At 44.2% G+C, this 16,737-nt stretch overlaps 2 protein-coding genes across 3 annotated transcripts in view; one reads left to right on the top strand and one right to left on the bottom strand.

The window, feature by feature from the left end:
* Window positions 1-11,752, bottom strand: part of COL4A2 (collagen type IV alpha 2 chain) — a 143,878-nt gene extending 132,126 nt beyond the window's left edge. Inside the window, exons 1-3 of one of the 2 annotated variants that reach the window (XM_032680321.1) lie at window positions 11,564-11,752; window positions 11,093-11,196; window positions 10,895-10,955 (exon numbers count right to left, since the gene is read on the bottom strand). In XM_032680321.1, the coding sequence (XP_032536212.1) occupies window positions 10,895-10,955; window positions 11,093-11,136 (105 nt within the window). In that variant the 5' untranslated portion in view covers window positions 11,137-11,196; window positions 11,564-11,752. Of the gene's footprint in view, window positions 1-10,894; window positions 10,956-11,092; window positions 11,197-11,467; window positions 11,495-11,563 lie in introns of those variants that run through there. The other variant, XM_032680319.1, reaches the window with a different exon arrangement.
* An 18-nt stretch (window positions 11,753-11,770) lies between these two features.
* The window catches only part of COL4A1 (collagen type IV alpha 1 chain), a 127,511-nt gene continuing 122,544 nt past the window's right edge, over window positions 11,771-16,737 (top strand). Inside the window, exon 1 of the mRNA XM_032680323.1 lies at window positions 11,771-11,882. Coding sequence (XP_032536214.1) covers window positions 11,820-11,882 — 63 coding nt within the window. The 5' untranslated portion in view covers window positions 11,771-11,819. The remainder of the gene's footprint in view (window positions 11,883-16,737) is intronic.

Below are 16,737 nucleotides of genomic sequence, written 5' to 3'. Positions count from 1 at the left end.
AGAGTAGAACTTTGACCAAAGAAAACAGCAAATTCTTATTTACGGAAGAGCTCCAAACAGCAAGGGATCTTGAGATGACAGTCCCTCTTTAAAGAAAAAAATCCTGCGTTTTTCTGTATGTGCATAAATGGGCTTGGAGAGTTGACATTTTAGCATGGATGAATGGATTACTACGGGGTTGCCCATTACCTGCATGCAGCACTGTAATCTCTCTACAAACTATGTCTGCAGGGTAAGTACTGAAACTACTTGGCAAGTGCATTTTCATATCCCTTTATCTCCCGAGAAAGATGAGCTTTAATCTCCCCAAATTAATCATGCTATTTTATGAAGTTAGGTGTCCTTGTCTCAATGGAACATTTTTTTTTAAAGCCTAATGAAAGATTAGTAGCCTCGAGGCTAAGAACACGTGTCCAGGGCGGATCTCAGTCTACTCCTCATTCATAAAGCATGATGACTGTACTTCAGTTCCTCTCTCCTGTTTACACATGTTACTGGCTTTGTGGATGACAGGGAATGATACATGACTAACGTGGAAATGACGTTGAATGAAAATTAAATACCTTGAAGAAGCAGCAGAAATTACATCATCCCTAATTTGAGATGGTACAGTTCCAGTAAAGCAGCTGGCAATACTGGAGTCCACCTCATGGTAACTGGATTCTATACAAAAAGAGCTCCCAACATGCCAGTATGATGCTTCTGGCTGCCCATGATTTGGTCATATTAACTACTGTATGTTTTTCCTTGGGAAAAAAACAACAGACCAGTTGGTTCAAAGCATGAAGCAGCACAGGATTATGCAAGTCTGTTGCTGTAGGGCTCACAGGATTCCTTACTCAGACAAATTCAAGACTACAGTCCCAATCTTCATTATGATTTATGAACCAGACTCAAGCTACACCCATCTACTCACTGGTGACTATGTGATACTGTGTCCCTAAGGAATAATACAAACCTCACACAAGAGATCAGATTTGTGAAAGCAGAGGTAACATTTTCTTAAGGAATGGTTACTATCTTATCCCCTTGAAGACACAAACACAGTTATGATGAACAAGTAACAACAAGAAGAGTTTAAAGTTTCCCCTCTTACACAGAAGAATAATCAGATAAATTTTAGCAGTGCATGCATTGGATGGATGGCATAACATATTTGGATCTCAATTTGATGGCATAAATTCACAAAAGGAAATCAATGTTAAAGAGAAAATATTTTTTCTGGGTTTTTCCCAGTCGATCAACCATATAAGTTTATTTAAATAATCATTCCTTGGAAGAGATTCAGGTATAGATATTTTGATGTGTGGAAATAGTACCATATTTCACTCTCTTTGAGTCTAAGTCCATTTAGTCAGAAGAAAGCGGTACTGACCCCTTTAGTCCCTGGGTCACTGAAAGGACGGAGTCCCAAAATATCCTCTCCTTCTTCTCTAAGACTGAGGCAAAAGCTACGCAGACAATTTTGTGGTAGACATTTTTTTTTTAAGGCAGTATTAATAGCTTAATAGATAAGGCAGCAAGGCTGTGATTCACCAAAGGAATAAAAACTCTTGCCATAGGAAAGGACTGGAAAAGAAAGAAATCTAGACTGGAAGCTGGTATTGTGTGACTGAAAACTGATAAACTCCAGCTTGCATTAAATGAAGACAATTAAACCCCCCTACCTTCCATTACTACCTTCTATTACTCACCTATCCTTGACTTTATCCTAAAACTATAAGGTAAAAGAGCATATTTTTGCCATTCCCCTCATCTGACCATTCCATGTAGATGGAAAATCTCTCTGGAGAGCGTGGCAATTGAAGAAGATGCACTGCAGTGTTGACACTCTCCAAGGGCAGATCAAAGTGCAGTTGAGGTGTTGCAATGTAAGGTACCACCATAAGCCAATGTCTACATACTCTAGTCACTGTCCTTTCTTTAAAAAGGACTACTTTTCCTAACACTGAGGCCTGTAGTAAACAGCACTAGTAAATAGTTTTTGCAATTTGATTTGGGACCTCTTGCTATTTACACCTACTTACATGCCTATTTTTGTCTCTTATTTTACTTACATGATGTAGATACCAACAAACAGGGCATGCTAATGCCATGAATCATCACATAAAACAAAATGATCAGGAGGGGTTTCGGTCTTCTTTGGCACAAATTTCCTATTCAAATGAGTGACAGTGCTGCTCAGTTCTTTTATTCCATCCTTACTCAGGCAAAACCACCCACTACACTGATGCATGTGAGAAATGAGAGTGGGCTCCGACTTCCAGCCAGCCAATGTCACAGCCTGAAGCACATATGCTCCATGTCTATATTGATGTATTAAGCAGCCCTGTGCCCCGCAGCTTGACCATCCATACCATTTTGTTGTCAGAAATGTCTTATGAATGCCCGTTGTTTGGGCTAGGAAGTTCTCACTTGCTCTGCTTGCACAGACAGTTTTGGCCATGGCGCAGGAGTCAACATAATGCAAGGAACACAGGCAGTCTCTAAGGAGCCATCCTGTTTTGGAAATTAAGGAGGCTGTTACCATTACGGACATGGACAAACTGTGCCAATTGACCACAAGGCAGAGAATACACCTGGGACTCTGTGGTTTACTATAAGGGACACAGCCAGAGAGGAAGTAGCCTGTGGGCTTTCGCAAGTTAAGACATAACAGATGTGCTGGCTACCTCTTGGGCACATACAGAGGACAGAAGATTCGGGCAGCTTTGCACTTACTCCTTCACACTTATTCTTACCACAAACCTGCAAAGTACCTGGCAAAAACCTGGCCTTAGCCCCACACAGCAAGGAAAATGCTTAAATTTCCCCATTCACTTCCTTCTTCCAGCTAGTGTGACTTAAGATTTTTTAAGTTTCATGCAGAGACGCTTGGGCTGTTTCCAGCAGACTGTTTCTCTGGCTGCTGGCTTGGGGAGATATGCAGGCTTCCCATGCTCTGTGGCCCCAGCGGCTATTCCCAGCCCTGCGAGGGAGCGGCATTCCTTTCTGCCCACTCCCTTTGCTGCGGCTCAGCCCAGGACACGCCGGCAGCCTTGGTGAGCAGCTCCGCTCCTCCTGGAGTTGCTCTCCGGGGTCTCTGTACATCTGCTGGGGATGCTGTGAGACTCAGACCAGGTGTCTGAACATCAATTACACGGGGTCAGCAAGGCTGGAGCTCGAACGTAAAAATGCCTTTCCTCATCTCTTTGTAGCATGTCTGGGGATTTCACAGCCACAGCAGCAGGAGCCAATGCTGTGCCGAGAGCAAGGCACGCGCGACTGTGACAGGGAAAGCCTGCAAAGCTTTCCCAGTTTCCTGTCCCTACCTTAAGAGCTGATTCTGCTCCCCAGAAATGCAAGGCGCAGCAAGCATGGGCAGGACCTGAGAACGGAGACTCACGGAGACTCATACGGTACAGGCAGCGAACTGTCAATTTGTACAGATGTCTTTTTTTGTTCTTTTTCCTTTTTCTTTTCTTTTTACCCCTGATGACCAGCAGGTTTGTTTCCAAGCCTGAAAGGGGGGAGGGGTGGGGGCAGAATATGTGGCAAAGAGGTCAGCTTCCTGCCAAGCCAGGAGCTGCAGCCACCCTGCTCAGGCACCAATGGGTGGTATGCAAGCTCCAGGAGCTCCATCAGATGTAAAAATTCACAAGCTCAGAGTTGTGCTTTGTGACATGACTTAAACTTGAGGCAGGCAGTTGTTCAGTAATGACACAAACAAAATAAAAGAAAAACAAAACAAAACAGAATAAGACAAACGGAAGGGTATGTGCTGTATCCAAAATACTTCATTTTGCCCAGTTTTTGCTTTTTATATACAGCCTGATTATACAGGCAAGTAATTTTGGCCAGCAAAGAACCATTAAAAGCCTCGTGAAGTATAAAGGAAAAAATATAGTTGGAATAAAAAATCTATCACTTGGCTCTATCAACCAATGCTGAGAAGAGGTGTGGGTAGGATCTGCAGCTAAGACCTGCCAAAAATAAGCCAAGCCCTATTTCTCTGAATGATCTTCACTTGCTAACTTCAGAAAGCTACTTCAAAATAAAGGTTGGGATCATTTACAAATAAATAGGATGCCTGAAATATCCCAGTAAGCGTGCATCCTTGGTAACTGATACGATCTAAATGTTCTTCTGATCTCCTGTGTCTAAAATAAAAATAGAACTTGTTAGTAAATCTGTGCTGAACATCAGGGGGTTTTCTTAAAAAAAAGTCCCTTTTTTAAGGAACTCTGCTAGGAGAGAGGTGCCAAATAGTGCTGCTCTTTCATTTTACACAGAAGGCTCCGGTCAATTCTGAAATTCTGTCCTGACCCTCCTAAAACATGGTAATTTCCCTAAAATTGCCACTGAATTTTAAACTTACACATCCGCTTTTCCAGCTCCCCGGCCTGTCCACAGCCAGCTGGGCTGTACTGGGACCTGCTGGCTGCCTCTGCATCAGGCCTGCTCCCCCAGCCCACCCCAGGGGAGCCCCAGGTCTGGCCACTGGGCGCAGGGCCAGCTCCTGGTGCAGCTGTGCTCTCAGAGGGGTGTGAAATGAGCTGTGTGGGAAAAGGGTTGTGAGAAGTGGGGCTTCCCCCTTGGCCAGCCTGCAGCTCATGAGCTTGGGCTGAGTGCTGGGCCTTGGTGTTGGCCTGAGCTGTGGTCAGCCATGCCTGTGCCACAGCTCCAGCCCCATGCCCTGCTCGGCCCTCCAGGGCTGTCTCTGACCATGGTGACCACCTGGAGGACCCTGACCCACTGGAGGGCGAGGGTCCTGCCCACCTCCCCACCCTGGCCTCTGCCTCCTGCCTCCCAGCTCCCCTTCCCACACGGAGCCCATGCTGCCACTGGGTAAGCCATATCCACATCACCGTTCATTCCCGGCAAGTATGAAAACAAAGGCAGAAACTGAAAGATAGCACAAAACCAGGCATGTTCAGAAGATGCAGCAGCCTGGTCAAACACTGAGACTTGTCAAAGAGGGGAAACCGCAATAAAAACGTGATTTTGCTGAAGTAGGGCAAATTAATCACACAGATGTAAGTTTGCTCGTGAACTTCTCTGTGAGAGCTTTCCCCTTGCTATGCATTGTTTCTAGGGTCTGAAAACAAGGAGCTACCCTTGCCCTCATAATTCACATCAGCACCCTCAGCTTCCAAATGGACAAAAAAGGGCACATAAAAACCAACAATGTGGGTGCTTGGTCACTCAGAAATGTTTGCATGATAAAGATCACATACTTTCACTGTGAGCTGAGTCAATGGCTGCTGTCACCTAGCTGCTGCCATTTTAAAGAAAATAACTTGATAAACATCAGGAAATACTGCAAATTTCACTGTGCTTTTTACTCCTTGGGAGAAAATGAGGTACTGCAAACAAAGCAAAGCATGAGAAGATAAGCTGCCTTCTTCAGCAAGCAAAGATATCATAACTGTAAGCTACTAAATTAGCACTGAACTCTCCCAAGATCTTCGATCAGTATAATACAGTACAAAGAATGTTCCACTTCTTGACCAATTTTTGGCTTGGAAAAACAAAAGCAAAGAACTAATAAAGAATAGTTTGGTCTCAAACAAGAAATTCATACTGCAAAAAGAAAAAAAGGTCCTCTAAAATAAACTGTGCTCTGAACTACTGAATTAAAACATTTATAACAAATGTGTTTGCTTATAGTATAACTGAATAAGCCACAATGCAGCTTTACATTTGGGGTAGGGCAAATATGATTGGATTATAAATATTTTTTTGTGCAAATTTAAAAAATACATGGTAGGTTTAGTATCATAATGCTTAAAGACTTCCTGTGGTGCAATAACCACACAATAAAATCCAGATGTCCTACTTTAGAAGCTCAAGGAGAAGCAATACTGAATTTCTAAAACTGCTTCAGCTACTTTCAGGATAAGATGACAAAAATAACAAGACCATTTTACTACATGATAGTTTACCTTGTCAGGGTTCTTGTCTCTCAGTATCAACATTTTATCTCTGAGAAATGTGGGAGGATGACAGAACTCTTGTCTCTTCTTCTACCAAATGCAGCATGACTATATGATATGCTATTTAATAACTCAAAAAAATAGAATTAACTTGAATATATTATACTAGATATCCATTGAGCATACTCCTATTCACAAGAAAAAGCGAGCAAAGAATCTATGCGTGGCTTTGCACTGAGAGATTAAAAAACATAGACCTGTGCAAGAACCTCCTCCTCTCCATCACTAACTCCAGGGAGACACAATATATTGCTTTTGGTGTAACGTAATGTCCTTAAATGAATAATGTGAATCAGTGCTAGCATATGACTGTATACAAAGATCAGACTCTCTAATTTAGTCCACAGAGACATAGTAGAAATGGCTCTTAAAGAAATCTTCCCAGGAAGAATGATTAATTAATAAGAAATTAGAATTCTATCAGTTTCATAGACATGACAGAAAAAAAAGAATTTCAAGGAAGAATTTGAGGAATAACAATGGAAAGAGACATTTAAGGGAACTCTCTTACTGGTGAGTGGAGCAGACATCACAAAAAAAAGGAACAAAAATAAGGAATTTGAAGCTATCAAACATGACTACATTTCCATGTATGAAGTACTTGCAGTGAATGTGTTTGTATCCCTGGCATCACATGATGCTGATGGGACAAATCATGGATCTCATAAAAGAAAAAAACAAATTCCCATTTGGCAGCCATTCTGATGCCCATATACAATATGATACACACTGTGACCCTCATCACTGAAACACCACTGCCAGACCAAGGCAGGCTGTTGGTGTTGGTGAAAATGAGGGACTTTGCCTTATGTAGCTATCTGGATGCCATCTCCTTCATTCAGAACTTCTCATAATTCTTTAAGAGAGCTGCCCCTTCTTGACAGCTCCATAACCTAACATAAAAAGAGTCCTCTCTGAACTATCCAATATTTCTTTCAGGGTTCAAAGAAATTTTGAATAAAGCAATCAGATATGCTGGGAGGCTCCCCAAAATGTTGGAGTTTTTTTCAAGGTATCATTATTCTGTCTGATTTTCTTGTGGAACGCCACTCTTACTCAAAGATAAGCCCAGCTCTATGCTTATTTAAACAGACATAGATAAGCCATGTCTGCCTGTGTGGAAATACCTCAAATGAAGTTGTTCTAAAATAGGATTGCAACGTTTCTTTTTGGGGGATCTCCTAGTCAAAGCTATTTTTGAAGCACCACACAGGTGCTGGTAGCAGCACACAGAGCCTGGTATTTCCAGGAAGAGATGGATTTGCTTTGCATGCACTAAGTAATGTGGCAGAAGAAATCAATAAATCAGACTGATTCCTCATTCCCAGATCACTGGGGCAGTATGCCTGCCCTATCACATTTTTCACACTGTGATCCCAGTGCGTACATTCACAGCGGACATGCTGAGCAGGATGGGCTGAGTGATTACTCCACCCTGGCTTCTTTCAGCCTGGAAATCCTGGGTTAATATAAAAAGTCCTCCTGTTTCAACCAGACAAAAGTTTCCAGATGGAATAAAACAGGACACATCTGGGAAAACCTGGATGTCAGACAGCCACAGAGCATTGACACATTTTAACTGTGAGCAATAACTTAGGCGCCCATGTCAGCAATCTAATTTCATTATGAAATCAATAGGAGAAATACATTGCTGATGGTTTTACTCTCTCTTTTTAAGGATTATTGCTTCTCCCACTTTGATGACATTCCCCATGATATATTCCCCTTACAATCTCACAGAAGTGAATTATATCTCATGAATTACTTCAACTCTGTTTTCTTTCTATATATTTATATTAGTTCTCCTTTTAAAATGACAATTGTCATCTGTTATTTGTAGTTATTTTTGCAAATGTTATTCAAACTTATTCTCTCTCAATTTTCTTTCTTTGATCCAACAGTTATTTCCTTCTTTTTCTGGAATTCTAGTGCCCCCACCAGAATATAACTTGGAAAAAAAGTAATTGTTGTTAGAGGCACTTTAAAAAAATATACTAAAGGGGCACCAATAAAGTAATCAAATCTTACAAAACTACTTCGGAAAAAGTGTGCTTTGGGAAAGATGAAAGAAAAAAAAAATCAGCCTTAGCAGAAGATATATTCTCTCTGAAGAGAAAAAAAAATAGAAAAAATTTTGGATTAAATGTATTTGCAGGGACAGAAAGGGAGAAGAAATCCGCAAACCTGGTTGAACTTCAGGTAGTTAATACTACTTACTTTTATTTAAGTCATGTGAATTCTCAAATCTACAATTCAGGGCAGTTCCAAAGTTATTTGAGGTCTTTAACATCACTATCCAGCATATGCCAAAGAGTGCTAAACATAACTGGGGCCTGATCTGCTCCATTTGGCTGTCTGTCCTAGCATTTCCCTGCAGGGATTTCTCTTCCTTAGTTCTTCAAGCCCGCAACCAGCATCCTCTCTTCTTGCCAGAGACATAATTTTCTCTCCCAGTTCTCAGATATCTTAAACATCCTCCTTCTTTTTCTTCCTCCCATTTGTTTTTCTGGTGAGAAACATCCGTCTCCTTAACAGCTAGCAGCAGCCTGCCAGGCAAGACGTTCAGTCAAACTCTCTGAGTTCCACTCTTTCTCTCTCCCTCCTTCCTGGTTTCCTCCTTAATCTCATTCCAGTTTCTTCCTATGTGCAATTTTACTCATTCTACAGCACTTACCTCCAGTGGCTCTAACTCATTCACAGATACATATGGCTGTCAAACTCAGGAGCTCTGCTTCTCTCATTACAGGTGGAACTGTGACTTTTAAGACCTGGTCTCACAGACTCTAATAATTCATAGCAGGTTTTTTTAATCCAAGCTAATAAAACACTTCATAACATTAGCATGCTAATCTGTGTAACAAATAGGAGAAGATTCAGTGTGGCAAACAGGATTACAATATAAAGAATATGACTGCCAGCAACCCACCTGCAATTACTTGGGTGCTGCTGCTTCGCACAGATACCTACTTTGTTACTTTGCAAACACACTTGACCAGAGCTGTCACTGCAAGGAGTAAGCCCAATCCTCCTCCCACACCCAGCTGCCTGCTCCCAGTCCCATGCCAGCCCAAGTTTCTATGAATGCAAGTGGTGATCTGATCTGGGATAAAGTTAGCTCTCACCCCTCTTCTCCTTTGGTGTCCTGATTAGTTTAAACAAGGAATTTTCCAATTCAGTTCACCACACAACTACTACCTGGGCTGCCCAAGGGAAGGGAGCAGCATATGGGTAGAAAATAGGATAAATATTTAATGGCAGTGCAGCTCAATTTTTCATGGAAACATGACCAAACTTCCCCCTTCACATTCACTGTGGTGCTTCATCTCCTACGCAGCCACAACCTTAGGAATAGTTACTTTTGGGAAATTAGGCCTTCAAGCAGGTCAATTTACTCTTCCAAGATTCTCTGGGAAAACCAGAATGTGAAGACCCAAGCAGCCATGACCAGACTGCATCCACTAACTGAGGTATCTCAAACACTTCTTCAATATATCTCTATTTTACCACCACAGACTGCAGTCTACAATAAGAACTTGAGGGAGAATTAATTAGTTCATGCTATAGCTAAAACTCGGGTATCATGCTACGCACACTCTAGCACAACTTCATAAAAAGGAGGGTCATACCACAAATGCCACTGCTTCATGTCAACTAATCCCAGTGATATCATTACTGGTATAAAACATTTGCAGTATCACCAGCCTGCTCTGGTTTCAATAGCACGTGGTAATTTTATCATTCATTCAGTGCTACTCAGCAGAACAATGTTTGTATCTAAATGTGGCAAAGACAAGTAGCACATGACACTTGAGGTCCTCATTCTGTGCCTTTCCAAAGGGCTGTGGGTCCCCAGGCTGACAGTTCTTGCTCAGACATGTTGTGGAAAGACCAACCATCCACACAGACTGACGGGCAAGTTCTACATGCCAACTGCAGCTGGAGTGCAAGATTATCATGTGTCACAACACCTGCTGCAAAAGTCCTACTGTTTCCTATTCCTTAATACAGTATGCCATCTCACCACAAAGATGTAACCACATTGGATATCCATAACGAGTGTAAAGTCATAAAGTTGCAAACAGTAGGATTAAAATGTAAGTAGGATAGCTTTTGAAAAAATGTAATCAAGGTCCCACTTGTACATGACCACAGAGCCTTACCCACACTTTGTGGCTGACCAGTGAATGCAGCCACAAGCCAAGCCTTACCAATGTTAGTCTGCTCTATTTAGGCCTGCTCCAAAGCCTACTTGCATTAATGACAATCTTTCCATGAAATTCACCAACCTTTGTAAAAGGAAAATGTTGCACTTCCAAATACGTTTTCTCTCACTTCTTTCACATCCATGTGACAATGATGCAAGAGTTTAATAACTTCTGCTTATTCAACACTTCAGGTGGATAGCTACAACCACCTATAAGCACTTTAAACCTACTTTTGGATTTAACAGTTTTATTTAGACAACAGTTTATTTATAAACATGCCTCTGATTTGTAAAAATAAGCTTCACAGTCCTCAGATGAGGTCTGTACTTAAGTGAGACTTTTCCTCTGCAGGTTAACTTTTCCAAGGTACTCTTTGGTATCTACCGCATTGCATTTTTGGTGCTTTTCTTAAAAAATGAAGAAATTGCTGTGTTTGTTTCATTATTGCTTTAACAAATTACCCAGTCTGAGCAAAATTAACAATTGACTACTTCAAACAACCTGACACTTGAAGCATTATGCTTCTCTGTTAAACATCATTTTGTTAAAGGCAGCAATCTGTAAGGCTTGCAGAGATTATTTGTTAGTTTTTTTTTTAACAGAATGATAGATAAGCCATCTGGCAAAGGAAAAGGCAGTTCCTCACTTTCTGGTACCAAGGAAACTGCTTTCTCCTTCTTCTTCTCAGTAAAAGTCATAAGACCTTTTACTTACGGCATCCACTCTGACGGCTGACAGCACGACTTCCATCAGGATCAACAGAAGCCCCATATCCCTGCAGGGAAAGGTGAATAAGGACAACATTGTTTTAAGCTCGCACAAAACAAGCACGTGATAACGCTCTACAGTTAAAGGTGACAATACGACTTTAAAAAAGTTATTTCCAAAAGCCTGCCGAGCGGAATTACTTACTGACAGAGGAAAATACGTGCACTGGGAAGCTGCGAGATGTCCATTTTCGCTCCTTCCCTTGCCGAGGGCTCGTCTCAGGGCTCCCTCCCGCCGGACGGTCGCCCCTACAAGGCAGAGAAGAGCCCGCTTGTAACGCCGCTCCCCCCGCCGGAGGTCTCCGGGTTCAGCGCCGCCGCTGCCAGGGCAGGGAGCGGCCCCTCCGCCCGGGCCGGGCCGGGCCGCTCCGATCCAGGGAAGAGCGGGGTGTTGCGCCGCTCCCCGCGCCGCGCAGCCCCCCGCGGGGGCGCGGACCCCGACGGGCCGGGCAGAAGCAGAGCCAGCGCCCCCGGCCCTTCCCCGCCCCTCCCGCCGCCCGGCCCCGCGCCCGCTCCGCACCGCTGCGCTGCCGAGCCCTCCCGGCGGCCGCGGCCGTGTGCGCCGAGCAAGCGGCGCCTCCCCCCTCCGCCCGCGCCCCCCCGGCCCGCCAGCCACCCGCGGAGGGGAGGAGGAGGAGGAGGAACTGCGGACAGCGGGGAACAGGAGCGGGCGAGGTCCCCGCCCGGGGGAGGAGAGGGGGCTGCCACCGCCCATCGTTTACGGCGAGTCCTTCGCCCCCGAGGCATTGCAGGCTGCGCGGCCGCGACGGAGGGGAGAGGCGCGCATGTGGGGCCGGCCCCGCGGAGCCCCACTGTGAGCCGCCGGCGCCCCGCCGCCCAGGGACCGACGGCGCGCAGCGGTGCGCGGCAGCATGCGGCTCTGGCTGGGCTTCGGGCTGCTGCTGAGCGCCGAGCTCAGCGCCGTCTCCGCCGCGGTGAGTACGCGGGGGCGACTCCCTCGGGCTGCGCCACCGGGTACCCACGCGGGACCCTCGCACGGGGAGGCGCGGGGAAGGGTCGGGACGGGACGGGGCGGCGGCGCGGGGCCCTCGCTCTCGGGAAGGCGGAGCAGCCAGGTGGGCTGTGCGGGGATGCCCGGCTGCCCCGCCGCTGCCCCTCCGCGGGCGCGGAGCGGAACGGGCGGCACCGCGAGGGGCTGGCGGCGGGGTCCGGGCTGAGACGGGCCCCGCCGCTCTCTCCCTCTCCCACGGCTCGGCACAGAGCGCCGCTGGCTGGGGACGGAGTATAAAGCACGCACCCACACGGGACTTAAAAGTAGCGAGTTGTGTTTCCACGGTAAAAAAAAAAAAAAAAAAAAGGAAATGATAATAAAAATTCAGTGTTGGTCGCTTTGATTCAAAGTGCCGTGCGCGCTGCCTTTGACCCCCGCAATGGGCAGCAGGCTGGAGACCAGGAAGGATCCTAATGTTAATAGTTAAAGCTGAGTTTTGGCACCTTTCCCGATGAGCCAGATTGTGGCACAGACTTGTAAAATCGAAAGCATGCAAGTAGTCTGAAAGTTTTGCTAAGGGAGCTAATTTTATCACTGAGATAATAGCTATTTGCTGTCCTTAAATTTTAAGGAGTCTCTTTCCTGGCGCTCCTGAAGTATTTTGGCAGTTTCTTCTGTACCTCTAGGTAAAGGGCAGTTGACATAATAATTTGAAATAGGTCATCTTTTTCTGTGTCCTTGTTTTCTTACATATGGTTAAGTTGATACTGTATTAGTGAAATTCAGGGGTGCAGAAAACTTGTTATTAGGCATAGGCACGTGGATTTTTGTCATGCTTCCTTCTATAAATGTAAGATCTTGTATTAACATTTTAATAATTTTAATGGTTATGTTGCAACCTGCCCATAAAGGCAAGGTAACTGAGGTTCTTGTTAATAATAGATCCTTTGGGGCAGATTAGAGTCAAGTGACACTAACTGAGCGTTGATAATATATATATATGGCAGGCTTATATCAGAACAATTTGGTTGCAATGGAAAGGAGGTATTTAGCCATTTTGGTTATGTGGTTATTATTATCTATAGTAGTATAACAATATAAAAGTATATTTGCTTAACAAAATATATAAGAACAAGAAATAAAGAAAGAGGGAGAAAGGATAAGAGTAGACAGTGGAGAGGAACGATATCACCACCCATGGATCCAGCAGTGAGACTTGATTGTTGCAGTTTTGATGTCTGTTGGTTGGAGTGATAGTTGCAGTCGTTGTCCTTTGGGTATGGGGAAAGCTGACAAAGCATAGAGTTCCATGGGTTCAATATGTTCAGGTTTACATGGGAATGCCCAGGTACACCCACCCCCAGGTGTACTGGGGGTGTACTGTCTGATAAAACACTGTAGATCATACGCAGTCCTCTGGTGGAAGACCTGAGAAATGAGTCTGGGGGCACTCTGGGTTGATGGGTTATGACACCTAAGACATGGCAGCTGCCTCTCAGTTAAGTGTAGTTGAGCCAGTTATGCCCAATGAAAAAGGATGAATATCTTCAGGCCTACATGTGAATGTCCCAGTACTTCCATGGAGGGGAGTTTTCACACCTGAGCCAGTTGTATGAGGGAGGACATTGGCATGATAAAAAGCATTATCCCACCTCACAGGATCTGCTTCTTATTTGCCTCTGCCTGGCTCAAAACCCAACTTGTAGCTCTGGTGGTGGGTGTGCCCTCTGCATCTGGATGGTTACATGGCGCATCATGAGCAAAGCACCCTCCTGTTTTTGCAAATGGCTGATTGTGTGAGTCATTAACCATGAACATTTCAATTTCTCACAGGTTATTTTAAGCTTTTCTGCAGTTTCGGATGAAATTTAAGTTCTGTAGTGAGTTTTTGTACCTTTTTGTGGCTATGGGGATGGTATGTATGCCTTGAATCAGCTGAAGTGAGTGATACACTGAACTTTTGATGTCTTATCTGTTGCTCCTAGGCTGATAATATCAAACTTACTGTTGTTGCAGTAAATCACTCAGTGGTGAATCTCTTAGGAGATTCACCCCTCATCACTTGGCATTAAGCTGATTAAACTGTATTTCCTTTCAGGTTATAATTAGTTTTAATTAATTAGAATATTTTGAAGTAAGTGATTCACATTTGAGTTCTGAATTTGGTACTTTTAGAGGTATAAATACCTATTTGTGAGATACGTTCCCATCTTATGCTGTAAAGTGAAATCATTGGGTAAACCATGGTGTCAGTCAAAGACAGAAAACTATAGGTAGGTTATAGAGGTGCTTATTAAAAGAAGATACAAACTTTAACATCAATTATACAATTTCAAGTCTTATGGAACAACACTGATGAGACTCTGTTCTAGAAGTGTCCTGTATGTGCTGGATAAATTGTTTTATTAAAATCAAGTTTCCTTAAAATGTAACCTGGAGCTGTTAATTATATTATGAAGCTATTCCCATAGTTGACTGTTCTTTATGTGTTGAGCTGACTGTGGATTTACAGTTCCTTAGCAGTGCCACCAGGAAACACAAGTATGCTGTGGAAGTTGACCTCCTTGCAGTTTTGTTGCCTTAGGTAAACTTTCAGCTGTACAGGGGTGGCCTTTCAGTCAATTCAGTTATGCCATTTTCCCCAACTCCACATAGTTGCCTGTCACTAGCAACCACTCAAAAGGTGATGGAGGCTGCTGTTGGACTGCACCATACCACATGTGGGTGGTGGTCGAGGGGCTTGTCTTTGGAGATTCTTGAGCCGGGCTGATGCCTCTGCATGACTGTGGCTGGGTGATGTGAAGCACTGTATACCTGGACAGGACCTCTTCTGCTTTTGGAGAGCTGGCAGAGCTGACTCAGTGCTCACATTGTCCTCAGATGAACATGTTCCCACTGTTTATGTTTAAAGAGTAGTTGTGTTAGCAGAGGACTGTGTGATAGGCAAGGTTGTATGCAGTACTCTTTGCAATAGGCTGAATGGAGCAACCACTTTTCTCCAGAAAAAAAGAAGGGTGCTTGATTCTTCCTTCCTTCCTTCCTTCCTTCTTTCCCTAAAATAGCTTATATTAGCTACATCTTTTTTTAACGGCACTTATGCAGCCACAGTCTTCCGAATTTCTCTGTGGCCTTCATCACAGAATTGCTGAGGCTGGTGGGTACCTTGAAGATCATCAAGTCAAACTCCCTGCTCAGAGCAGGGCCAGCTACAGCACAATGCTCAGGGCTGTGTCCCACTGAATTTTCAATATCTCCAAGGATGGAGACTGCTCAACCCCCCTAGGCACCTGTGCAGGGCTCAGTCACCCTCACAGTAAATGTTTCTTCATATGTGCATCATGATTGGGCAGGGTAACTAACTGAGACTTGAGACCATGCCTGTGAATGCAAGCAAACGTAGCAGAAGCAGCTCATGCACTGTTGTTGTTGGTGATTCTGCAGTCTGTCAAGGTTGACAGAGTGAAAAATTGCTTTTATCTCTGGCATATCTGTGATTAAATACATACAAGGAGGTTTGGAAGGACTGCTCTCACAGAGGCATTTGACGTAGCAAAGCCAGCCTTGAGCCAGCTGCTCTCAGGATCACGTGCCTCAGTACAGAAAGAGGGAGCTTCTCTGCTGCAGCTCCCATTGGTTTTAATGGGACACTATAAAATGTATCCAGATGTGACATTGGAAGTTTAGTAATTTGTTTATGTTCACCAATTATAATTAAAATATTAGTTATAGCTAATCTGTTCTACATTATTCTTGGGAGATTTGTTTTCAAATTACAGTGAGGGCTGAGTGGAAGACAGGGCAATAGACTAAGATGTTTCCAGGTCAGGCTGAGAGACTGCTCCCACGAGACAGTTACAGGAGAAGCTTGTTTTGATGGATCTCTGCAGGGGCTCTCATTTCTGACACTCTTCAGCCTGCTATTTCCTTTGGAGAACGTCTGTTTCCTAACATTAGTACTGCTTGGTTGAGAGATGACAATGCCATTGAAATCCCGGTATCAGGCTTCAGCACCTTGTTGATGCTGCTGCAGTGCCAGTCCCTGTGCTTTCCGCAGTGGAGAAAGATCTTCCAGCTGCACTTGAGTTGCCTTCCACACAAGTGGGCTGATGCCACGTAACACTAGTGGAATGGAGATGTCTTGGCCACCACTGCTCAGCAGTGGGCTTAGCATTCTCTCCAAGTTCCCAGTCCATCTCCCTTTCCACTCTTAGTCTTGCCAAAATGCATGCTGGGACAGAGCTGAGAACAAGCTCTGTTGAGCTAATAGGGAGAGGTGCTTCATAACAGTGATAAAAGCATGCATAATTTTTTCCACAAGGGCAGTGCTGATTCCACCAGTGCTATTTAAGCTGAGTATGTGGTGGCAGCTGGGGATACACTGGTGGGAGGCCAGGAGGTTCCTATCCCTGGATAAGCCCTGTCTGGGGAGCGGTGCCCTGTACATGGCCAGGCAGAGGCAGGTCTGTTGTATTGTCCTCATGCCTTCCTTGTGTCACCTCTCCTGTTTTTATGTCATATTTGGGGATTCAGTCTGACATATGCAATTCTAGGTCAAAAGCAGAAAGAGTATAATTGTTTTCAACTAATTGAACAATTTTCAATTCTCTTTTAATTAAAAACATGATTTACTGAGATGAAGATGTACAGGGCACATAAACCAAGAACAAATAAAAAGAATGACTTGGGCTTTTAGCATGTGGCTGAAGACAAGTAATAAGAATGAGTCTAAATAATTGGCAGCCCTTCATTAGTAAAAACACATCCAAGTGAAGTAAGGCATAGTTGGGCAACTGCCTTCTGCAGCCATTCATGTCTAGGGCTGCCACTATCTTTGGTGT

The sequence above is a fragment of the Chiroxiphia lanceolata genome, chromosome 2 (genome assembly GCF_009829145.1).
Source record: "Chiroxiphia lanceolata isolate bChiLan1 chromosome 2, bChiLan1.pri, whole genome shotgun sequence".
NCBI lineage: Eukaryota > Metazoa > Chordata > Aves > Passeriformes > Pipridae > Chiroxiphia > Chiroxiphia lanceolata.
The sequence above is the reverse complement of the archived record's forward strand: the minus strand, read 5'-3'. Positions and strand labels throughout refer to the sequence as shown.